The 24,845-nt window shown below is 41.7% G+C and overlaps 3 protein-coding genes across 3 annotated transcripts in view; 1 reads left to right on the top strand and 2 right to left on the bottom strand.

Moving 5' to 3' along the window:
* The first annotated feature begins 842 nt into the window (after window positions 1-842).
* Window positions 843-9,392, top strand: LOC146505843 (ankyrin repeat domain-containing protein 1-like). Its single transcript, XM_085183296.1, has 9 exons — window positions 843-1,472; window positions 3,556-3,741; window positions 4,448-4,576; window positions 4,832-4,939; window positions 5,038-5,136; window positions 5,258-5,356; window positions 5,562-5,660; window positions 6,740-6,838; window positions 7,448-9,392. The coding sequence occupies exons 1-9, from the start codon at window positions 1,446-1,448 to the stop codon at window positions 7,538-7,540; spliced, it is 939 nt and encodes a 312-aa protein (XP_085039422.1). The 5' UTR covers window positions 843-1,445; the 3' UTR covers window positions 7,541-9,392.
* A 78-nt stretch (window positions 9,393-9,470) lies between these two features.
* Window positions 9,471-12,114, bottom strand: LOC146505842 (uncharacterized). Its single transcript, XM_085183298.1, has 3 exons — window positions 11,964-12,114; window positions 10,256-10,443; window positions 9,471-10,169 (listed from the first exon to the last, which is right to left on the bottom strand). Exons 1-3 carry the CDS (start codon window positions 12,051-12,053, stop codon window positions 9,665-9,667), a joined length of 783 nt encoding a protein of 260 aa, XP_085039424.1. The 5' UTR covers window positions 12,054-12,114; the 3' UTR covers window positions 9,471-9,664.
* Window positions 12,115-23,850: 11,736 nt separating this feature from the next.
* Window positions 23,851-24,845, bottom strand: part of LOC146505841 (uncharacterized) — a 3,475-nt gene continuing 2,480 nt past the window's right edge. Inside the window, exon 2 of the mRNA XM_085183152.1 lies at window positions 23,851-24,845. This exon is cut by the window's right edge and continues 160 nt beyond it. Within this exon, the coding sequence (XP_085039278.1) occupies window positions 24,529-24,845 (317 nt within the window). The 3' untranslated portion in view covers window positions 23,851-24,528.

Genomic DNA, 24,845 nt, shown 5'->3' with positions numbered 1-24,845 from the left:
TCATTTCCTGGCTTCTGATTGGTGGACTGTGATCTCATGCAGCATGCAGTCAGAGGAGGTGTCATCACATGTACTGTACGTCGCTCTGTGCAATATGTGTACTATGCAACTTGACCGCATTCACCAGCGAGTCAAAGAACACCTGACATGATGTTACCCGTCGCCGACTGTCAGTCAGTCTGTTGACCTTTGACTTCGATGCCTGATTGGCTGAGCTACAGTGAGAAGATGATTGAAAGTGTGACTATTTATTCCCCATCCACAGTGAACCTGTCTCCTCGCGGTGATGTCACTGCATTTCTATGACCACAGGCCCAGCCAGATACTGTCAAAGATCATCTGTGGTCGAGACGATGAATCACTCAGCATTTAACTCTTTATAATAAACAAAAGAATACATTTTAAACCTTTATACACCTGTTTTATTAGTCTTTAAAGGTTAAAGGACATTAAAGGTTTCAGCTCACACGTTTTGGTCACTTGAAAGATAAAGGTGAAGGAAATAGTAAAATTTATACCTTTTTATTTTGGCACAAAATAGCAAAAGTTTAACAACTTTCAGAGGATCATGAGGCAGTTTTAATGTGTCTGTGTGTGAGAATAGCTGCGATCATTCTCAGGGGATAAGGTCACAATATCTGTTTTAAAAAGGAGGAGACGAAGGCGAGGTCAAGATCAAAAGCATCAAAGAGCAGACAGCAGGTGAAAGGCCAAACATGCAAAGAGCTTGTATTTATTCCCAGACTGCCTGACGCTGCTGTTTCCTCAAAGCATCCCAGAGAGTTTGGGCTCTTTGGCATTTGTTCCATGATACATCGGGTTACTGCCACAGTGAGACGCATGGATTCTCACCGTAGTGAGGTAACGATGCGCAGAGACTCATCCCAGCCTGAACTTCAACTTTTTAGGAGCTAATTATGCTAATGAGGGCTCATCTGCTAAACACAAAGGCAGGAAGTGAAGTTGCTGAAAAGACAAATCAGGGAAAACTGATAGAAAAGAGCTGAAGGGGGTGATAAAGATTTTGCACTTTCAAGATTTCTTATGTCTTTATGTTTACAAGAATGCACGTGACTGGTTCAAGCAATTTTCAGAACACTCAGCATCAGCATTCGGTGCAGAGTAACTCCTCAAAGCTCATCTCCATCTTTGCTCGGTGACACAGACGTGCCAGGATCAGCCCAAAGTGGGCAGCACTTGGGGTGGGACGGGCTGAGTATGGATATGAGGGTGGAGGAGGGAATGCCACATGAGCACACGAGGACAGTGATGTAATCTGAGCTCAGTGACGGACCGGCAGCTCAGCAAAGCTATATAAGAGGCCGAGGCTCCAGCTGCAGGCAAAGAGACAGACAGACGGACGTACTGAGCATCAGACCAGAGGACCTGTGGACTAAAATCCACCTCCAGGTACCCACGGCACAGTGAAACCATCCAGGAGAAGAATGGGACTGCTCAGTGTTGAAGAGCTGGTAAGATGTGCTGATGTGTGCGACTGTAACAGAGAGGAAAGAAGAACAGGCTGAAACTTGATTTTTGTTCCTTATTGTCACATTTCTTTAATTAATTCCTAAATATTATTTAAATTAAACCATTTGTGTATGGACTGGAACCAAAAAAGCACAAAAGTAAAGAGTATAAATATCTGTTGTTGTGCAGCAAGAGTTAAAAACAAGAAGCCTCAACCTGAAGCAAAATAACAAATTTAATTATTAAAATACTAGAACCTGGACCGCGGTTTAGCATCTTTAATTTCCATGTAAGGCTCTTTGATTGTGATTTTGCACAATGTAAGGGCCTAGATTTGGGTTTGGCGTTGGTGGGGACGGATGATTCACCAAACCCCCTTTCTTTTTTCTTTTTTTCTTTTTTCTTTTTTTGCTTCTTCATAACAAAAGGAGAAACATACGTGCCTACTTATGCTATTCTACCTGCTTTTAAACCATTTAAAATCACAATTCATAGTTTTATATGTGAATTATATAATGTTAAATTACTATTAAACAAATGACTGACTAAGTATTTTAGGCTTTAGTTTACTTCAGTCATATTCTATATAAATCAGGTATCATACAAAAATAAAAATAGCTTCAAATACAGTCATGACAATAAAAGAATATGACTTTAAGGACTTAACAACATTACTTCAGTTACACCAACATCTCTGATACATTAGCACTAAGGGAACACTGAATGACCGGAGTTTGCTGTTCTCTCCGGCTGAGATATTTAAAGTTTACACAGCTACATTCTCGCCTGAAAATATGTTAAAAGTTTATTTTGTGACCCAGAAAGAGAAATAAGAGTAATATTAAAATTACTCAATTATTCAATTTTCTTGTCCGGATGGAAAATCGGAAGAAATCGGGAGAATGGTGGCTCCGGGAGGGGCACTGAAATTCGGGATTCTCCCGGAAAAAATCGTGAGGGTTGGCATGTACGGCCTAGCATAGCCTGTAACGTTATTATGACACATTTTATGAGTTAATTTGGCTTTAAGTGACTTACAGGTTTCTTTGAAAAACACTTTCTTATATCCAGCTTCTTCCTCTTTGCTGCCGTCCTCCTCTCCTCCTCGCAGCGCAGGTTTGCCGCTGCTAAAACTAAACAGAGCTCCCTGAAAGGCTCAGCCAATCACATTGGCCATATTTGTCACATGACGTAGGACTCCACTAGAGGACGTAATTTAACTCTTTCTGCACCGCTGCACCAAATTATTGGCCCTTGGCACGAAGTAAATACGAGCTGAATTAAAACATGGCCGTCAGACTCACTTTATTTGTAGTCAAGATTGAGATCAGTAAAAAAATGCTTGTAACAAAGAAAGTAAAGTAAATATTCATTTTTAATTCAGTTACAAACCAGATGATGAAGCAGCTAAAATGTCTTAAAACGTATTTTCAACAATGAATCTGAAACTTCTCTAATCGCACGTGTATCGGAGGTTTCCTTCACGTCTGTGACAGCATATCACCATGAATAGTTATTGAAGTATATATAAAAACAAAGAAGACATGAATGCTCTGCACTTGTTTGACTAAAGCAGTTTAAAATGTGATGAATTGTCTCTGCACACAACCTGACTGCCTTTAACTCCAAACGCAGGATTTAATTTTTAAATCCATTAAATTCACTCAAGATAAAAGCACGCTGGAGGTAAAAGTGGTTTAATGATGAGGTACCAGAGAGGTTAGCTCAGTCTCAGCCGTGTTTGTTGCTGTGCATTAGACTTGAACATCCCTTTGTTTCCTCCAGCAGTCATTGTTAGAGTGATGCATGGATTACAAGCTGTGTAAATGACTACGTGAGTGATGTGAATGGAACAGTTGTGGCTCATTAAAGAGCTGAGTGAGCGTGTGTTAATGCTGTGGTGTGTTTACATTCCTCTGTTTGCAGCAGAGCTGTGCTGAGGGGTGCATGCAGCAGCATCAGTGCATCAGTCTGTGCTTCACACTGCAAATCTGTTCATCAGGAAGGTTTTCTTGGTGTTTTTCTGCAAAAGGCACCATGGTGCAAACCACCTCACGACGTCTCCGCCTCTCCTTCTTCCTGCAGGTGACCGGTAAGAGGTCAGAGGGCATAGAGGCAGATGACTTTCAGGGGGGCGTGTACGAGGCGGCCGTCAATCAGGAGAAGCGGGATGATCGCAGATCCCACGGGGAGCTGGGAGTCGGCGGGAGTCTGTCGGAGGAGAGTGACAGCGGCGGCGAACAGGAGGAAGTCAGCGTGGCAGCTCTCAATGTAAGAGCAGCAGCTACGGTGCAATGACAGGTTACACTGAGGAGTATTATTTTACTGCCAGCTGTGCATGAACATGTCAATATGATTATGCAACACCAACTGTGACTCTGCAGGTGCAATCACCACCTGCAGCAGCAATGATAGTTACAGGAAAGTCTCAGGAGTGACAATAATGCATCAAATACAACGAGTACATCACAATATTCAAGTATTATCAGATACATGTGTGGATGACCAGCGGGAAGAGTGGCGTCAATAAAATGTGACATTATTTAAACTTGATATTCTTAAACAGAAGAACTTACTCATCACTAGGTAAAAACTACTTAAATATGTCAGTTTTAGAGTTGTGTATCATGTGTAATACCTACTTTTAGTCGTATTTGCAGTTATAGTAATGGTGACAAATTTCAGTTTAAATTCAGGCGTTTCCTTTTTGCCACAGCAGAGACAATTACAGGTTCAGGATTATGTAATAAGTTAGACTGAGTCACTTAAATCTGGTGATGATCTCATCCAAGCACAGAGGTGAAGGGATTTTGAAGCCATCTAACTGGTTTTCTCCTCATCTGTGCTGCCACCTGGAGGCATTCAGGAGTATGACAACTTATAACTGCTCATGTTGGCATTTGATTGTCATTCAGTGAATAAACAGACCAGCAGAAGTTGAATAATAAATGAAGTCTGTGTTTTACTGTTGCGTCAGACGGATCGGAGCGGCAGACTGAAGCTGGAGACGGTGGACGACCTCTTCAACATCCTGCAGCTGAGGAAGAAACGGAGAGAGAGGAAGAGCCCGGTCCTGAAGAAAGATGAGCCAGAGCCTGAGACTGTGGTAAGGTTTTGATTTAATTTAATATTATTAATTTGCATTTGACCAGAAATACTTTAGACCTTGATGACGAGAAAGGGTGTAAATAAAATCTGGCATTGCATAAATGTGTGCAGATGCTGAATGAAGTGAACCAAAGATGCATGAAAGTCTGCAATAGAGCTGCAACAGCAGCAGCTTCTCTTGCCGCATGCTCCGAGGCGTTCCTTTCTTTTTTCTCTGTTTCTTAATCAAAGTCTCTCTGCACACATTTTCCAGCCGGAGACGGTAGACGAGGAGCTGTTCCTCTCAGCAGTCATGGAGAACAAACTGGCTGTGGTGGAGAAGTACCTGTCTGACGGAGGAAGCCCCGATGCAAGCGACAATGTGAGTGTGGCGCAGCGATGTCTGCCTGCAGCACGTCACAATCTCAAACATTAGCATGTTGAAGTCATGTACAGTAATTACACGTAATCAACGTCCAGTTCCAGAGAACAGCTCTGCACAAAGCTTCTTTCAAAGGACACGTGGAGGTCATGCAAAGACTTCTGGAGGCCGGAGCGGCTATGGAGCAAAAAGACAAGGTGAGCAGTTTAAATATGTCACACCTTCTCTTTTACCCCCTTTATTAGTGACGTTTCCACCACACACACACACACACACACAGATTTATTCTAACACGTTGGGCTGTGTGTGTGTTTTCAGCTGGAGGCCACAGCGGTCCACTGGGCCTGCAGGGGAGGCAGCCTGCCGGCCTTGCAGCTCCTCCTGGATCGAGGAGCCAAGTTCACCTCCAGAGACAAGGTTGGTGGAGGACTTGTGAGGAAGGGTTACTCGAGGTCACAACAGCTGCAGCCGGTTCTTTATTTTATTACTTTGGCTCCATCTAGTGGTGTGAGCAGCACTCGCCCAGATACTTTCATAAAATACTCTACTTTAATATTTTCGTGACATTTGATTTTCAGAGTTTCTTCGTGCATGAACATAAACTCCTCTTCTTCTCCCTCAGCTGCACAGCACTCCTCTGCACGTGGCTGTGAGGACAGGACACTGCGATTGTGCCGAGCACCTCATTCACTGTGGAGCAGACCTGAACGCCAAAGACCGAGTAAGCACTAAAGTACAAGCAACAGGACTTCAGCAAACAGAGGCTGTGTCCCAATTCAGGGTCTGCAGCCTCAACGATCCTCAAGGGCCGCGTACTTAAAGACCGCTAAGGCCGGAAGTGCGAGGCTTGTGAAATGGGACGGTCTAGCCTCCGTTGCGCTGCCCAGGTTGCCTAGCAACCATGATGCTAACAGCTGGAAACGTTTCATACAGCTTTGTTTGACAGACATGAAGGAGAAAATCTTTTGTTCATTTGTTTGTTTCTACATGAGCTTTGATCATTCTCTGATTAAGCTCAGCTATTGAACGGCGTATATTTTAAAGTAAAGGCTTTAAAACCAAGTTAGTACAAACGTCACTAATGTCACATGACTTTGCCGACATGTGGCCAACAGTAATGTTTTAATGTTCTTCGTTATTAAACATTTGCACATAAATAAGTGACATAATATTCAGTACTTAGTTTACTAAGTTACTCTTCGGACGCCCCTCATCTGCCGTTTTTTTTTGGCAAAATTATCCACACCCACCGCCGCGCTATGCATTCTGGGATATGTTGGGCCACGAAGTCTACACCGCCACGTCCTTAAAATTCAGGGAAATGAAGGACGCATTTGAGGGCCGCATTTCGGATTGGGACAGCCTTCGTCGCGTCGCTGTGACGTAATCGGCCTTTAAGGCTGCAGACCCTGAATTGGGACACAGCCAGAGGGTGATGTCACAGCGGCTTCCTCCATCCTTTATATACAGTCTATGAAATAATAAAGCCAGTTCAGCTTCAGGCGCTCCTGCAGTGCGTTACATGGGTAACTCATTGTAAAAGAATTTGGAGCTGGATGTTTAGCGTTACATTTTTCTAAAACGTAGAACAGATTTTAGTTTGTTCCTCGGCTGCTGGGTTCTTGTTCCTCGTGGTCTATTTCTCCCTGAATTTGGGGCACATTAATAAGTTAAGCACCTGTGTCCTGACACCAGCGATCCGTAATTACACCAACCCAAAGATGATGATCGTGATAAATGATAAAAATAGGCGTTCAGTTTATTCTCGGCTGAATTGTGGGTTTTCCTCCTCGGCTGTAGGACGGAGACACGCCCATGCACGATGCTGTGAGAATAAACCGATTCAAGATGATCAAGCTGCTGATGATGTACGGTGCCAGTCTCAACACAAAGAACTCTGTAAGTGCACAACGCCACCTCCAGAGAGTCAACTGGGTTTTTGAAACTACACACAATATGTCGTCACGCCTGTATCGTTTACACTGATTTGAAAAGCGTAACACAAGCCTTGCATGTGACGTTTTCTACAATTAGGATCACACAGTCACAAGAAGGGACTTAATTTTGCACGCAGGGATATTCAGAGGTGCGATTCTGTTCTGGCATCTTCGTGCTCTTTAATCTGCCTCAAAGCCGGAGGCGCCGAGAGCAGCAGTGAGAGTCGGGCCCCTTTAAATCAGACACAACCTGAAGGAAAGAACTGGGCTGCATTTGAACAACAGCTTACCTGCCTCCCTGCATTCCTTATATGAGTTTCAGCAGCTGGAGGGCGTATCAGCCGAGTCATTAGCTGGGGTACGCTGACATCTGATATCAAGAACTCCACTCAAAAATCTTTCTTTGTGTCTTTGTGCATAGTTAAAGTAGACTGATGTCGACAAATCCTCTGCTTTTCTTTAAAAATCCTTATGTTGAATAATCTGTTTGTTTAGTGAGAACATGTGCATCATCCTGTCTGCAGGGCCAGTACCAGAAAAGGAACATTCAAAGTTTCTTTTTCCCTTTCAGGACGGGAAAACTCCAATGGAGACATTGTATTCATGGCAGAATGGAGCCAAGAGCCTCCTGTGCAACTTCAGCGAGGAGAAGCTGGATCAGTAGAGTTCAGTAAAAACAGGAAGTCAAACTGAAAATCAGCCACAGGATCTCCTGGCCACACTGAGGTCCGCCAAGTGCACACTGCAGTTTATCCCGAGAAGCTTTCCAGAGTGCGGATGCTGTTTTTTCCTACTCACAGATATCGTGTTCCTCAGGAAATGAGCTGATGGATGTTATATGGATGTCATCCTAGTTCAGCGACTTTTCTTTGACCTGCTGAGGTTTTTTTCCTCTTTTAATATTAATGTATCATATGTACGGTCACCATGGAGACCAGAGTGAAGGAGCGTTTGATCGACAATGTGAAATCTAATCAGGATGATGTCATTATTAGTGCTGATAAATTCACTGATCGCCAAATATTGCTGGACAATGTCTCGGACGACAGTACCTGCTTTTCCCTTAAAGCTGAGTTAAAGTCAGCGAGAAGGTGAATTATTTATTAATGACAATTCAGTGTCAGGTTCATTAGCTTCGATTGTTTGATTTAATACGTTTAATAACTGAGTGACTGAGTTATGTTGCAGTTGGTTTGTTGATTTTAACGGTCAGAGTAACTAATATATGTTGTGAGTCTATTAGGAAGCAACAAATATAACTTGACTGTTTTAGTTTTTGCAAATGTGCTTGTAGTTCAGCTGGATGTGCAGATTTAAGGTGAAGCGTGTAAAAACCCTGCAGCTCAGTGAGCATCATCGTTTCTACGGCGATGTGTGTCTCACAGGTTCTTCGGTCTTATGTGTTTGCAGATGAGAGATGAGGAGGATAAAGTGAGCTTTGGTCAGGTTGATGAAGAGCTCTCCACTTACATTTGATTTCTGTTGAATTCGGACGTCTTTATGTGGTTTTAAAACGTGGATGTGGCCACTGTGCAGTGTCCAGCGGTTCATGAATGACCACTTCAAACTCCCGGCTAAAGTTTTGGCCTTGCACACTTTGGGTTTTTGAAAGCACTAAAGCGTATCCTTCTTTGTTTAATATGCTTTAAACGGGACCATAGTTTCCAAAATGAACGTCGTGTTGTATTCCCTGGAACTAAATCAACTGACTTCTATACACAGCCAAGGAATCGCCACCTACTGGCCATTAAAATACAGTTTAGGGGACACTGACATACGTTTAGCTCATTTTATGTTCGTATTCTTCCCCTTTTCTTTCTTTTTTTAATAAAAAGTTCTGTTTGGGTTTTAAAAAAGGTAATGTTTTAGACTTTGGTCCCTTTTCTGATTTCAGTTAGTTTCTTTTATTTCTTAAAAAATGTACAACTGTGAGAGAGAAGCAGACACTGTTGGTTAAGAGGAAGTTTTTTTGTTTGATGTAATGAATAAAAGACTGATTTTTAATGCAATTTGCTGTTTATTGAAGGATGCAGTAAATATAACCTGTGCGTTACTTTAACAGGCTGCATGTCTGTACAGGTGTATGTGTATAAAAATAACTGTTTACATTTGAAAATAAAATGTATTTATTTTTTTCTTCCCAATTTGAGGCTTTTATGGGGTTTTATCAGTGATTTCAGGAACAATTCTACATTTTTAATGACAACATCATTACTCAACAAAACAATGCTTCCCATTACTTTCATTTTGACACATCAGCTGAGAGGAGAGAGCTGAATCCACCGTGAGGCGTTCACTTGCAAACGGTTTTGTTTGTGTTGCAGCTTTAAGGCAGGGATGACTCCGGGAGTTGCTTTCTCACTGCATACGCTTTATTTCACAATCAGATCGATGACACAAACATACAGCAGCTCCTCTCCGACTCCTAGCCCTTCGCTGCGGTGGAAAAAAGAACGACTCCAAAACCCCTTCAAGGAACATACGTACAAAAGAGTTTTCCTGACACACCAATGGGGCCTTCAATGACATCTTGTAAATATGAGTACTTTGGCAGAATAACAGTTCAAATGACAAATACACCAGAACAAACAAGCAAACAAAAAAAGAAGTGTGGGGTACCTTTGAACCAATGAACAAAGTATAACAATTTATACTTTTTAACATAACCCGACCCTGTCAATGTGTATCTCTCACATTTGCATACCAATTTTCTTTCTTTTCCTGCATTTCCAAAATATTTTGCTTCTCCTTCTCTCTGCGTAAATCAAGCCACCTGTCCTACAGTCAGTCACACTGTCGATGTGGTGCTGTCAGCCTTAATGCAGCAGCACAAAGATGCCACCAGCTTGTCAGTGAACGAGTCACACATGAAAACGAAAAGAATCAAGTCTGCAAAAGGACTGAGCAGAAATAAAGCCATAATAACATCTGTGGAATGTGTTACAATGTATTCAGTGTGATCTAACATGTAAGATCTGATGTGAAAAATCAAAACGATCATTGGCGCGATCATCACGAAGTAGTTAACGAACAGTAGAACTACTGCTCCCACAATTCTTCGTTTTTCCTTAACAGGCACTGAGGTGGCAGCAGGCAGACACTTGAGGGTCCCTGCTAAGCAGAGGATGTACAGTGGAGCGAGGAGTATGGCCAGAATACAAACGATAAATTGTTTGTCTGCAGCAAGAGAGATGGTAATAATGCAAATGACCCAGGTCATAGCGCAAGCTAGCACAGAAATCGTAGTTTTTCTGATGCTGTCCAACTGTCTGAAGACGATGATGATAGAAGATCTGCAACACAATTCAGAAGTTCATATTTCTGGCCATAAGGATGTTTCACTGAGGAATAGAATGGAAGTACAAACGAAGACACGTACCCTTCTAGAGAAATGCATATTTTGAAGCCAAGATTAGCCATCATACTGAAGGCATAACAAGAAACGGAGGGGGAGATGTACCGAAGCTGGTCTGGGTTTGCCACCAAAGCGATCATGGTGAACAGCTGGAGGAGAGTGCTGATGAGGAGGTTTGTGTAGTAGATGACAGGAACCTGCCCGCGTTTTATCTGCAGGAAGTATGAAAGACACATTAAAGCAGTAATAAGCATGACACGTCGTCTCAAGATCTCTACAAGAAAACAGCTTTTATGTAGATGATGTTCGGTTCAGTCTCTCTGCAGTTCCTGCGTTCGCTTTCAGGGAAATACACGAGGATGACCAGCAATGTGTAGGACACACAAACTGCTTTGGGATTGCATCAGGATGGTTAACTGGTGTGATCGGGTAAATCAAAGCTGCCGTGCTATCCTGCTTTGGTGACCAGTTGTGAATAAGGAGAAGCTAAAGGTGATTTTATTTCAGTTACCTGCAGACTGCAACAAGAAATTACATTTTATAAGCTGCTAAACACTAAAACAGAGAGGTGCAGGACTGTGCAAAACGTTTGAGCCACACGTGATCTATTTGGTTTCCAAGGAACCAGACTTTGACAATTTTTTAAAGGCTCTGCCTCCCATTTGACTTTTAAATGGCCGCCCACAAGAAAGCCTGCAGGCTGAGAGCAGATGTTAAACAAATATGCAGGACTGCTTTATTTCATTTGTGCAACATCTCTAAAATTAGAAATATCCTGTTGGCTTCCTGTTAAATCCAGAATTCAAAATCCTGCTCCTCACATACAAGGTCTTAAATAATCAGGCCCCATCTTATCTTAATGACCTTGTAGTACCATATCACCCTATTAGAGCACTTCGCTCTCGCTCTGCAGGCCTACTTGTTGTTCCTAGAGTATTTAAAAGTAGAATGGGAGGGAGAGCCTTCAGTTTTCAGGCCCCTCTTCTGTGGAACCAGCTTCCAGTTTGGATTCAGGAGACAGACACTATCTCTACTTTCAAGATTAGGCTTCAAACTTTCCTTTTTGCTAAAGCATATAGTTAGGGCTGGACCAGGTGACCCTGAATCCTCCCTTAGTTATGCTGCAATAGACGTAGGCTGCCGGGGGATTCCCATGATGCATTGAGTTTTTCCTTTCCAGTCACCTTTCTCACTCACTATGTGTTAACAGACCTCTCTGTATTGAATCATATCTGTTATTAACCTCTGTCTCTCTTCCACAGCATGTCTTTATCCTGTCTTCCTTCTCTCAGCCCAACCAATCACAGCAGATGGCCCCGCCCCTCCCTGAGCCTGGTTCTGCCGGAGGTTTCTTCCTGTTAAAAGGGAGTTTTTCCTTCCCACTGTCGCCAAAGTGCTGCTCATAGGGGGTCATATGATTGTTGGGTTTTTCTCTGTATCTATGAAGCGCCTTGAGGCGACTTTTGTTGTGATTTGGCGCTATGATGCACTGGGTATTTGTTCTTCGCTCACTTTCACCTTACAAATATAAAGTGCTTTGAGGTGCTATTGTGATTTCGGCTCACACACACACACACACACACACACACACACACACACACACACACACACACACAAATGTTTTATGCCTAAAAGCTGCAGGGTGGTGTGATCGACGAACTAACTGCTTTTCTATAGGCTGTCAAGCAAACGGACAGACGACAAACAGGCAGTAATGTTATTTTTTACTTACAGCAAGACATGAAAGCACGAGGAGAAGAATAGCCACAGGAAGGCAGACACATGCGTCAACTAGGAACATCGCATGAGCATGAGATGCCATCTCTGAGCGACTTCACGGTGGAGGTAATGCAGAGGTAAAATCCACTCTTTTCTTCAGCAAACTTCTTAAATCGCTTTTCATAAAATGATGCTACCACATGCCGAGACCTTTACCTTTTTCTGTTTGACTATTTCCTGCCAAAGTTTTTTATGTTTCACAGAAAACCACAGAAAGATCTCATACCTCCCACATGCATGTTAATATTCTTATTATTGGGGCCCATTGGGAGAGAGTTTCCTTACAACTATTCTACTTTCGCTGAGCATAATATGCTGATACATGTTTTTTCCTTATGTATTTTTCCTGTTTTTTAAGTCTGACAAAGAGAAATTGTGGTTTTCTTTAGTCTCCCCTCTGTGCAAATGCACACAGAGTGTGGTTAGTAAGAGCTTCAGTGGAAGGAAGTCAGTGTAAACTGGAAATATTAGTCATTCATCTGGTGAGAAACAGCACGTACACCCTTTGGCAGTTTATGGCCATTTTCTAATGTATGCATTATTCAGTGAGGTCATATCTCATCTTACAAAAAAACAGACAAAAAACAAAACGCTACTGTGTCCAATATAAGATGTATTATTGTTTTTTTGTGTTTTTTGAAATATCACAGTGGGAATAATAGTTTTTATGTGTGTTTTGTTACTGGGTGCACTGCATTTACAGTAATACATGATAGACATCTACTACTTATTTAATATCGTGATATTCTGGCGTACAGTTATAGCTGACACTAGAGCAGGGCAATATGACCAAAAATATTTATCATGATATACATTTGAAAATTTGCAATAACGATATAACTGACGATATAACTGACACGAGACAAAATACTTTACAACTCCACAACTTTATTAGTGCAAAAACCCCATCAATGTATATTCACTTAAACAAGCAGCTGTTTTTTTATGTGCATTAAAGTTATATCAAAATTTAAAGTGCAAATGCAAATTCGTTGCTGACAGTTAACTGGAAGTCCCAGGCTTTTCTAAGCCCAAGTCAGCCAAGTGGAAGCTAAACTGGCTAGTCTTTTAGCATCAATTCATATGTAAATGAACAGTAAATTAGGTTGTTACTTGAGAAGTGGGGTAGTGGGGGTGTGTGAATGATTGCGGATTTCTAACTGCCAACTGCCTCTTTGTTAGTGTGTGGGGGTGGGGAGCTGCTAAAAGCTGTGAACTTCCTTTCCTGTTGAGGTCAATGAAATTGTCATCTTGCGGGGTTTACTAGGCTGCTGCTCAGCAAACCTGTGAAACCCACAGTATAACCCTAACCCTGCAGTATATTGCAAGTAAACCTGACAAGTTTGGGATCAAGTTTTGGGTGGCTAACTGCCAACTGCCTCTTTGTTAGTGTGTGGGGGTGGGGAGCTGCTAAAAGCTGTGAACTTCCTTTCCTGTTGAGGTCAATGAAATTGTCATCTTGCGGGGTTTACTAGGCTGCTGCTCAGCAAACATGTGAAACCCACAGTATAACCCTAACCCTGCAGTATATAGCAAGTAAACCTGACAAGTTTCGGATCAAGTTTTGGGTGGCTTGCGACCTAAAATCAAAGTACATTTGCAATGTCTTCCAATATCTTGGCAAGGGAAGTACATTTGCAAGAGAGTTGGCTCACTCTCATATGGCTGGGAAGAAGGCAAGAAAAGAACAGTTGCTTTGGACACAACCCTCCACACCTTTTTTGTTTGTTGTTTTTTTGTACTGTTTTTATCAATAAATCTCAGCAACAAAGGAAATACACCCATGTGTGTTGATTTCTCCCTAAGATGGCAAACAGAAACACAAGTTTCCTTGTGGGTTAGGGTTAGGCCACACCTAGACGGGTTAGGGTTAGGCCACACCTAACCTAGTGGCTCAGCACCACCTTATTTACATAACAAAAGCAGCAGTTCACAGTTCAGTCCAGGATATCAGCTAAAAGCTTACCAGCCATTTGGCTGGTTGGCGGGTTTTAAACGTAGAAAAGCCAAATGGCTGCTCTCTGGGAGTTCCTGTGTTAACCAAAAGGCATTTCCAGTGGAAATTGGCCGACATATCCTCAGCATAACCATATAGAACATAGGTGTCAAACTCTGGCCCGCGGGCCAAATTTGGCTAATTACATTTGGCCCGCGAAGCCATACCAAATTACTATTAGAGCTGGCCTACTGGTATTATACAGCTAATATATATATTGTTTAGTATTAAGCTTTTCTTGTTCCATATTCAGTTTTCCAGCAAAACTTATTTGAGTCCATAAGAAAAGATTCATTCTTATATCTGGAGGAAGATTTTTTTTTCAATAAATATTAACGTTAGCCCGCAACTTTGTTCCAGTTTTGAATTTTGACCCACTGTGTATTTGAGTTTGACACCCCTGATATAGAATATCCATGAAACTTAAAAAGAGGTTATACACACACAATACAGTAATATTATGTTGAAGCACAGTACGTATCACTCCGCGAGGCTCCGCCTACGACAGCCGTAATGCTCCGACAATCCATCAAGCGGTGCGGCTTCGTTCGTAGCTTAGCAACATCGTACTGAAACATTTGACAGATTTTCGAGCGCCGTGCACATAAAATCGTTTCGAGGTCAGTAAACACAACCAGAGTTCATACATAAGGCACACGGGATTATAAGGGGCTCTGTCGACTTTCAGAAAAATCAAAGGATTGATTTTAAGTGCGCCGTATTTTCTAAAAAACACGGTAATAACGACGGCCCGCTAGCATGCGCTACCAAAAATAGTGCTTTGTTGTGTATCTGACGGACGAAAGCTAAACCAGTTCCACACCAGTGAAGTTGCAGCATTTTTACAAACCAGTTCTGGTTCATCTGTTTTTCATTCAACTATCTGCTTTCTCCCTTCTCATTCTTAGTCGCCGCCATGTGCGTATGTAAACAAAGGTACTGCGCGTGCGCGTTTTACCCATATTCTATCGCCATATTTCATTTTCTTATCGTTGCCCAACATTATACCGGTATTACCGTGAAGGGTATGATATGGCCCAGCCCAAGCTGGCATGAGGGCTCCATTTGTGTTTTGTGGAAGGATCGAGGTGTGTAATTAGTCCTAAACAGATTCAGCTGATGTGCATCCGGGACACTGCGCTGTCTGATTGGTGAATGGAGGGAAACTTCACTAACGTAAATATAAGAAATTAAAATTCTGCTTTTCACTTTTTGTGCTTTTGATTTCCTTCCACTCCCCAGCTGCCTGTGTTGCGTCCTCTATTTAAATTATTCAAACTGTGGTCAAAGCGAGCCACCAGACAGCAACATTAGCCAGAGTAGCAGTCATGTGGTTAGCCTGTGTCAGTTAATGAGGTCATGTGTTTCAGCTTGGGGGACACTAACCACAACACTGATCTTTTATTTAGCTTCTTTTATCTGCAAATGACACGCTGCTGTTTGTCAGTGGTGATTTTTGAGCACTTTCTGCAGGATGTCAAAAAAAAAATTAATGTTTTTCTCTATTTGTGTGCCTGTTTTTTTGCCACAAAGCAGCCAGTGCAGGAAACAGAAGCACTAAAACAACATCAAATGAGTCATTTCCTAATGCGGCTAATCTTTTTCTTTGGCTGATTAAAATGGAGTTGTTGTTGACCTGCTGTTGGTCATCAGTTCATCTGAGCAGCACTTCATCTTCTCTCAGTATATCACCAAAAATATTAGCTTGTCTGCCTTCACATGCATATGAACTTGAGTGACATCTCATTTTTAATCCATAGGGTTTGTTATGATGTCGCCCGCCCTGTTGCTTAGATAAAAGACTCTCCACAAGGTTTAGGAGTGTGTTTAATCTTCCAGAAGTGCATTTGTAAAGGTGGGAACTAACAAAGCACAAATACTTTGTTGATGTATTTTAGTAGAATTTTCACGTATCTGTACTGATTTGAGCTTAAACTGTAACACATGAAAGGCAATCTATCGGTATACCAGTCCAGTTTATGGCATACAAAGAGATGAAACTATATAATTTATGGATAATTCACAGCTCTATAGTCAGGGGTTAAGGAGGACCGTTGATTTTGTTGTGGTTGTGGTCACTCAGCATCTAGCTAGCTCTACAGAAGAGGAGCAGCATAAAGCTAAAAACATTTTGTCAGGTAATTTCAAATGCAGCGTTTTTAAATCAGCTCAACAAACATCAGCAAACACACAAACTGTTTGTGTGCAGTTTGTCTCACAGTGTGTTGCAGCTCCAAGTCCAGCTGTTGATTTCACAGAAAGAGAAAAGTAAGAGCGCTAACTTCACTCAGAGATGGAGAAAGCTAAGAAAGACGGGAGGGGAAGAAGGGAGGTTCGATTTAAAGGTGTATAGGAATTTATTTTATTTATGTATTAATCACATTATTTTATTGTGTAATGCCTTGGTGCCACTGGATTTTAACATGTCTCACACTCATACAGTAAAACAAATGGTGGGGGTCTAGTGAGGAAGTTGGGGGAGGCAGACAGGAAGAGTCTTCTGGCTACGTTCACACTGCAGGCGAAAGCGCATCAAATCCGATTTTTTTGACCCTATGCGACCCATCTATCCGATCATGGTGTGACAGTGTGAACGGCACAAATCCGATATTTTCAAATCTGATCTGGGTCACTTTTGTATGTGGTTCTGAATCCGATACATATCCGATGTTTTAGAAAGCTGCTGTTTGATGGTCATGTCGCATTAAATCCGTCTTTTACGTCACAGACACAAGACAGACGCCGATTATCAGCGCCGGAGAAGACATTGCGAACGCTTCCTGGCCATCCCGTGTAGATGTCAGTGAAACTGTTGGGAAGACAACGTTGGAGAAACGTGAACATTTTATTTGTACTGTATAATCTGTAGATTCTGACAGAAATCTGCAACTATCCTTTGAAGCAGCGCTCCTCTAAAACAGCAATAAGGATCATTATTAGGTTATTTACATTATTATGGAAATAACAAAATAACTTAAAGCAAAAATTGGGAAACGTAAAGTCCGAAGTCTTTATATTAAGTCCATCAGTCAAACAATACTGTTGCTCTGGGTCTAAACAGAGCGCGTTGTGTGTGACGTCTTCTTTTGCGCATGCGGACGCTTTGAGCGTTCACACTAGAGCGCGTTTGCTGTCACATTTTATTTGTAGTGTGAACGAGCAGACAGAAAAAATTGGATTTTATCAAAAAATTGGAATTGAGCATCAAGACCTGCAGAGTGAACGTAGCCTAAGTCTCTTCGAGGACTCTGGGAGGTAGCAAGGGAGTGTGAAGCTTAAGGTGTGAACCAGCTGTGTACTGCCTTTTGTTCCTGAAGGTCTTTAACTGACAGCCATGCTAGGCTCAGGGAGACTCTGCTGACCGTCCACCCCGCGGTCATGCAGGCTTTCCACCAACTTGGTCGTCTGTTCTTTGTGTTTTGTTAGCTACCGCTCGTCTGCAGGCTTTATTTAAATGGAAAACTTCCACAACAAAGGGAAGGACTGCTCAGTGGGATTTGATAAACTGGAAATCTAAAGCTTATTTGTAAGTCCTCATTTTAATAGATAGATATGGGATCCATGCTCTCCCACGAAGCCCAGTCTATGATGATCTCTGTACTGTTCTTGAGCTAATACGATGGCCACATGAAGTTTGGAGGTGAAAGTTAGCAAACTGTGCCTCAGTATCTGCTGACCCCACTCTGTGACTCTCAGTCTGAATGCCTAGGTGCTCGATTTTATACACCTGTGGGCATGCAAGTGATTGGAACACCTGAACTCAATGATTTGGATGGGCGAGTCAATATTTCAGGCAAAACAGTGTCTACTTCTTATTTTAAGTCAGGGGATGAAGAGTGCCAAATTAAATCAGTATAACTAACATTATCAGACAGGTGGCAAACAGGCTGACACAGTTTATGCTTCAAAAGCTCCTGAGTAATGATCAGGATCTAATTAGTAGATGTTTCTCCAAAAGTGGCCACACCCACCGCACTGACTCAAGGCGAGTCATGATTTGACTTTGGGCCACATCTATTCCACACAACACGAAGGCTGTATCCCAATTCTGTACTGAACAGTCATTTAAGATTAGCTAGTAAATAACAATTAGCTCATGTTGGTAATGTAAATATAATATGGCCAATATTAAAGTTATAATTTCAATCATTATTAGTTATTATTGGGGCGATCGTGGCTCAAGAGTTGGCAGTTCGTCTTGTAATCGGAAGGTTTCCGGTTCGAGCCCCGGCTCGGACAGCCTCGGTCGTTGTGTCCTTGGGCAAGACACTTCACCTGCCGCCTACTGGTGATGGTCAGAGGGGCCGATGGCGCGATATGGCAGCCTCGCTTCTGTCAGTCTGCCCCAGGGCAGCTGTGGCTACAACTGTAGCTGCCTCCACCAGTGTGTGAATGTGAGAGTGAATGAATAGTGGCATTGTAAAGCGCTTTGAGGGGTCCCAAAAAGCGCTATATAAATGCAATCCATTATTATTATAATAGCAGTGAATGACTCTGTTTCAAATACTGAGCTTCAGTAAAGATTCAAGCTGCATTTATTTATATTTCCTGTCACCTTAAATCTTCACTCAAAGAAAGGTTCATTTGACACTGTTGTGGAGATATAGAAATTCTTTTATTGCTGCCATATAATCTGCATCATTATAACTGCATTGATAACATTCTTTACAGCATTATTTCATCTGATAATATTTCTCACAGTATTGATGTTGCATTAAAGTTGTTTAGTGAAGATGTCCATTTGAGGATCCATTATGTTAACTTTTATTACAGGTACGGTCAGAAGTATTTCATACACGTTGCATATTTGTGCTTATTTCGAGTTGATGTTGGGTTCATTAAGGGTCTTAAGCTTCACTGGCGTGACTGTCCAGGTGATCCATGCTGAGGGAAACTGGAACATAGAAGGATAACTGCAATGCATGCTTACAATACATATAACACATATAATCTAGGAATGTGTCAGGCCTGAGGCCTTAATTCATTTGGTGTCTTACTATATTTTACTCTACTTGGCAACAGATGACCAGAATATATAATTAGCCCCAGAGGTCCTGAGGGCTCGAAGTTTATTACCTTGTACGGAAGGTGTTATAGAAAAGAGAAGTTCTATGTCTGCTTATAGCTATTAAAGATGTACAAGATGGGGGGCCGTGTACCCCACTGCTTTATAAGTATCGACAACATGTATTTTGGTCAGAGGACATATGCTGATGTTTTCTCCGGGCTGTTAATAAACTCATCGTTTGATTGCACTTTTCTGGGGCCTCCGTGGTTTGTCTCACTGCTCTACATTGATCGATTTCGCGACACTGTGTATATATAAATGTATTATATATAAGAGACAAATAATGAATATGTTGGCATTACTAAATTTGTCTCAGTGCTGACTTTAAATATCCATGAAATCATCAAATTCTCTGTAAGATTAAGCTCAACTATTGAACGGTGTATATTTTAAAGTAAAGGCTTTAAAACCAAGTTAGTACAAACGTCACTGATGTCACATGACTTTGCCGACATGTGGCCAACAGGAATGTTTTAATGTTCTTCGTTATTAAACATTTGCACATAAATAAGTGACATAATATTCAGTACTTACGTTTAAAAGTTTACTCTTCAGGTGACTCTTTTCCACCGTTTTTTTCCTGCAAAATCATCCACACTGTCATGAAATCAATATTAGTATCCTTATTTCCCTATTATATTGTTTTATGTACTTTAATAATGAAGGCTTGTAGAGCAAGGCCACTTGTGGTGCTCAGCCAGACTGAAAAACAGGAAGTTTTAGTGCACAGCCATAGATAAGACACAGAAAAGAGGAACTTTCCATATAAGCAATGTTTGAAACTGTGTGACGTGTAAAGTACCAAAATAACACCTATATGAGGCACAGTTTATGATTCTAATGTTAGAGCTCCTGCAACTGGCGTCTGAGCTGTGCAGGGGTCTCTCTCTTCCGGAAGATGATTGAATAAAAAGAAATATAAATGTTTTAACACACTATGAGTCGGTTTTCTCTGTTCTGTCACGGGGACGAAAGAATCGGGGTTTAATAACACCCACCGCCGCGCTATGCATTCTGGGATTTGTTGGGCCGTCCTTAAAATTCAGGGAAATAAAAGACGCATTTCTATGGAGCAGCCTTTGAATTGGGACAGCCTTCGTCGCGTCGCTGTGACGTAATCGGCCTTAAAATGCGGCCTTTAAGGCTGCACACCCTGAATTGGGATACAGCCTTATTCTGACCTATTGTCAAGCCCAGTTCTTGATTTGGGCCGTGTCAGGCACTTTTTAGTCCCTTAACTTAGGACCAAAGACAGTTAGGTCCATATATGTTTGCACAGTGACACAAGTTTTGTTTTTTATATAACGGACATGAAAATATTGTGTTGGATGAATGGTTTAGGAGTTTCAGCTCCTTAAAATGTGCCGTCCTCTTTTAAATGGACCAAAAGTAATTGGACCATGACTCTTTGTGTTCTTTGTGTTTTGATTAAAGAATGCTAGCTACCGCTCACCGCTCGTCTGCAGGCTTTATTTAAAAGGAAAACTTCCACAACACTTGCATTGGTTTCCCATTGAATTTAGGGTTCGTTTTAAAGTCCTTTTATTGGTTTTGAAAACTTTAAATGGTCTGGCTCCTGTCTACTTATCTGATTTACTGAAGCCACATGTTCCTCCTCGCATGCTCCGTTCAGCTGAGCTGCAGCTGCTGTCGGTCCCTAAGTCGCAGCTGAAATGCAGAGGAGACCGAGCGTTTTCAATCCCAGCTGCGATGCTCTGGAATAACTTTCCCCTCCAAATTAGACAAGCGTCATCAGTGCAGGTCTTTAAGTCCAGATTGAAAACTTATTTTTATTCCCTGGTTTTTAACTCTGTAGGAAACTGACACCTTTCTTATTTATTTTATTGTATTTTATTTATGATTTTATGGTATTTTTAATTTGTTAGTTGTTTTGATCTGTGTTGTTCAGCACTTTGGTCTGCCTGGTGTGTTCTTAAAGTGCTATACAAATAAACGATGATGATGATGATGATGATGAGACAGCACTGTGAACTCAGCAAAACAAAAGGAACGTCCATATCAATGTCCAAGTCTACCATAAAGAGAAGACTACATAAAAGTAAATACAGAGGATTCACTGGGAGGTCCAAGCCACTCATAAGCCTCAACAATAGAAAGGCTCGATTGGACTTTACTTAAAAAAATTAAAATTGAAATAAGACAGAACAGTTCTGGAAAAATATTCTTTCCACACATGACACCAAGATCAACGAATGCCAGAATGATGGCAAAAAAAACAATCTGGAGAAGGCGTGGAACACAATATGATCAAAAACAGCTGGTGGAGCCAGTGTGATGGGAATTTTTAATTTTTAATTTTTAATTTTTAATTTTTAATTTTTAATTTTTAATTTTTGCATTTTTAATGCAATCAATTAATGCAGTTTTCACACGGCCTCCCACTTTCATGCTGAGCTGCTGAGAGCGACCCATTCTTCCACAAATGTTTGTAGAAGCAGTCTGAATGCCTAGGTGCTTGATTTTATACACCTGTGGGCATGCAAGTGATTGGAACACCTGAACTCAATGATTTGGATGGGCGAGTCAATATTTCAGGCAAAACAGTGTCTACTTCTTATTTTAAGTCAGGGGATGAAGAGTGCCAAATTAAATCAGTATAACTAACATTATCAGACAGGTGGCAAACAGGTTAACACAATTTATGCTTCAAAAAGCTCCAGTTAGGGTTAGGGGTCAGCACAGGGGTCAGCACAGGGGTAGGCAACGTTAGTCCTCGAGGGCTGGTGTCCTGCAGGTTTGAGATCTCACCCTGGGTCACCACACCTGAATCAAATAATTAGTTCATTACCAGGCCTCTGGAGAACTTCAAGACATGTTGAGGAGGTCATTTAGCCGAATAAATCAGCTGTGTTGGATCAAGGACACATCTAAAAAAAATGGTAAATGGCCTGTGTTTATATAGCACTTTACTCGTCCCTAAGGACCCCAAAGCGCTTTACACATCCAGTCATCCACCCATTCACACACTGGTGATGGCAGCTACATTGTAGCCACAGCCACCCTGAGGCGCACTGACAAACCTGCAGGACACTGGCCCTCGAGGCCTGGAGTTCCCTACCCCTGGTTTAGGAGTTTCAGCTTCTTAAAATGTGCCGTCCTCTTTTTAAATGCACCAAAAGTAATTGGACCATTGACTCATAGGCTATTTCATGATCAGGTGCGGTCAGTTCCTTCATTGTGTCATTATCAATTAAGCAGATAAAAGGCCTGGAGTTGATTTAAAGCGTGGTGCTTGTCTTTGGAAGATTTTGCTGTGAACAGACAACATGCGGTTGAAACAAGCCCTCTTTAAGCTGCAAAAACAGAAAAATCACATCTGATAAATGGCTACAATATTAGGAGTAGCAAAATCTACACTTTTGTACATCCTGAGAGAGAAAGCACTGTGACCTCAGCAAAACAAAAGGAACGTCCATATCAATATCCAAGTCTACCATAAAGAGAAGACTACATAAAAGTTAATACAGAGGATTCACTGGGAGGTCCAAGCCACTCATAAGCCTCAACAATAGACAGTGTTGGGGAGTAACGGAGTACATGTACCGCCGTTACGTATTTAAAATACAAAATATGAGTAACTGTATTCCGTTACAGTTACCGTTTAAAAAGGTGGTATTTAGAATACAGTTACTTTGTTGAAATAAATGGATTACACGGCGGTACTTCCCTGTTTCATATTGTGGCGGGTCAGGACTGTTTGGGTTTTGTTTGACAGCTACGTTCTGTTGTTCCAGGTGGCAGCGTTACGGTTGCCATGGTTACAGGGTGACGCTCTCTCTCTGCGTGTTTCCTGGGTGAGAGAGGCCTTTTTGTTGTTGTTGTGCTAAGCTAACAGGCAGAATGCTACAGGTATAGCTCTAAAGAATGTAGCATCATGGGCAGTGTAGTCCGTGCTGCAGGGAGAATGGACTGCCATACACGTTATGTGTCTGTGAGCGAGGGAGGGAGAAAAAGGAAAAGTACGAGCTGTCATCGAGCAAAAACGGGAGCTGGAAGCATGTAAATATAATAATAACCACTGCAGCCAAGAAGAGAGCCTGACGAGCCCAGCTGTAAGTAAGCTATTAAGACTCGACTGTACACCGTGTTCGTGTTTTCCTCCAAAAACAATACGTTCAGTTGGAGCAGCCTTTCAACGCCTCTCTCTGTCTCTCGCTAGCAAACTTGACCCAGACAACAAAGTAAAGCTAGTTTTCAGCTACGAGCCCGACGTATTAGTCAGAGGTCCCTTTACTACGGTTCGGAGCCGCGGACCTTCAGTAACAGTAATAAATCACAGCAATAGTACATTCATGTAGTTGTAAACAGCATGATAATATATTAAGTAATCCAAAGTATTCAGAATACGTTACAGAATACATTTTGGGACATGTAATCTGTAATCTGTAATGGAATACATTTTAAAAGTAACCTTCCCAACACTGACAATAGAAAGGCTAGATTGGACTTTACTAAAAAAAAAACAATAACTGAAAGTATTTTTACTTTCAGTTATTTAATTTGTCCAATTACTTTTGAGCCGCTGAAATGAAGGGAACGTGTTAAAAAGTTTCTATTTCCTCAATATTTTTTTTATTTTTTTGTTCAGCCCACTGGATTAAAGCTGGAAGTCTGCACTTCAACTGCATCTGAGTTGTTTCATTTAAAATTCATTGTGTGAACGTACAGAACCAAAATGAGAAACAAACCTGACTGTGTGTCTGCTATCTGTACAAATTGCTGTATGTGAGGAGGATACAGTAATAAACAGTGGGACACGGGGATCGCTTCACTTTATTGTTTGTGATCATTACACAGTAAAAATAAATACAAATGTCAGCATTATAAAACGGTCCTGTTACCACTACTGCTCACTAAAGTCTAAAGGCTCCTACAGCTGTGTCACAGGTGAAACACACAATAATAAAAATAGCATGTTTGTTATCCACGTGAACACTGTTACAATGTTAAGTACAAACAGGAGAAATTATCACATTAACTTATGAGGAATGATGTAAATGGTAAGAATATTGTGTACGAGTCTGTGTGGCTTGTTTAAACTGTGCTTGGTGCTTATGGCGTCGACGTGGAGGGCTTTGTTAACAAAGAAAAAAAAATAGCCATTCTGTGTCAGAGTTATAAATATTTAGCACATTTGTCCATTAAGGTAAAAATCACTGAGGATGTCGTCCAAAGGAAGTTTGGAGACGCCTGTTTCCTGGATCCCAGTCACATTATTCAGTATAAAAACCAGTTTAGAAGCTCTTCATGCAGCAGCACAGGGCCCAGAAGCTCTTCTTCCCATTTGTTTTTGTAGTATTATTTTATTTTTAATATACTTAAGAGGGTGATTTGGGGTGTAGTCTTGGTAAGTAATATGTTTGATTCCTATGTCCTCAACTGGAAGTGTTTTCATTCACATCTTAGGTCTCTTCTTTTAATCTCAGCTTTGATTCAGTCTTTGACTTCTTCTGTGATTGCCCTCCCGTCATTCATCACCATCATCATCCCTTCTTCTTCATCTCCACAGCGTGCCTCCGGCCCTGGACTTGGAGGGAGCAGCTCTGCATCCTTTGAGCTGCTTGTGCTAGCAGCTCTGGCGATCCTGGTGAGGGTCTGTTCATACGGAGAGGGCAGATAGACCATGAGGAATACGCCGTCTGTCACGTCCTGCTCGGAGCTCGAGCTGGGAAGTGGACCTCTGTTGCTGCGGAGGGAGGACAGCAGCTCGCAGTTCCTCTCTGGGTCCTGTAGGTCCTCCAAGGCGATCA

Source organism: Neolamprologus multifasciatus, chromosome 13, assembly GCF_963576455.1.
Source record: "Neolamprologus multifasciatus chromosome 13, fNeoMul1.2, whole genome shotgun sequence".
NCBI lineage: Eukaryota > Metazoa > Chordata > Actinopteri > Cichliformes > Cichlidae > Neolamprologus > Neolamprologus multifasciatus.
Note: the sequence above shows the minus strand (reverse complement) of the source record. Positions and strands in the feature narration are given on the sequence as shown.

Excerpts from the sequence above, each read along its gene's own strand:
- LOC146505842 (XM_085183298.1), bottom strand. The coding sequence starts at position 12,053 with ATGGCATCTCATGCTCATGCGATGTTCCTAGTTGACGCATGTGTCTGC. Across the intron at positions 10,444-11,963 it reads TCGTGCTTTCATGTCTTGCT|ATAAAACGCGGGCAGGTTCC; the intron begins GTAAGTAAAAAA and ends TACTTCCTGCAG. Across the intron at positions 10,170-10,255 it reads ATATGCATTTCTCTAGAAGG|ATCTTCTATCATCATCGTCT; the intron begins GTACGTGTCTTC and ends ATTGTGTTGCAG.
- LOC146505843 (XM_085183296.1), top strand. The coding sequence starts at position 1,446 with ATGGGACTGCTCAGTGTTGAAGAGCTG. Across the intron at positions 4,577-4,831 it reads AGCCAGAGCCTGAGACTGTG|CCGGAGACGGTAGACGAGGA; the intron begins GTAAGGTTTTGA and ends CACATTTTCCAG. Across the intron at positions 5,357-5,561 it reads AGTTCACCTCCAGAGACAAG|CTGCACAGCACTCCTCTGCA; the intron begins GTTGGTGGAGGA and ends CTTCTCCCTCAG.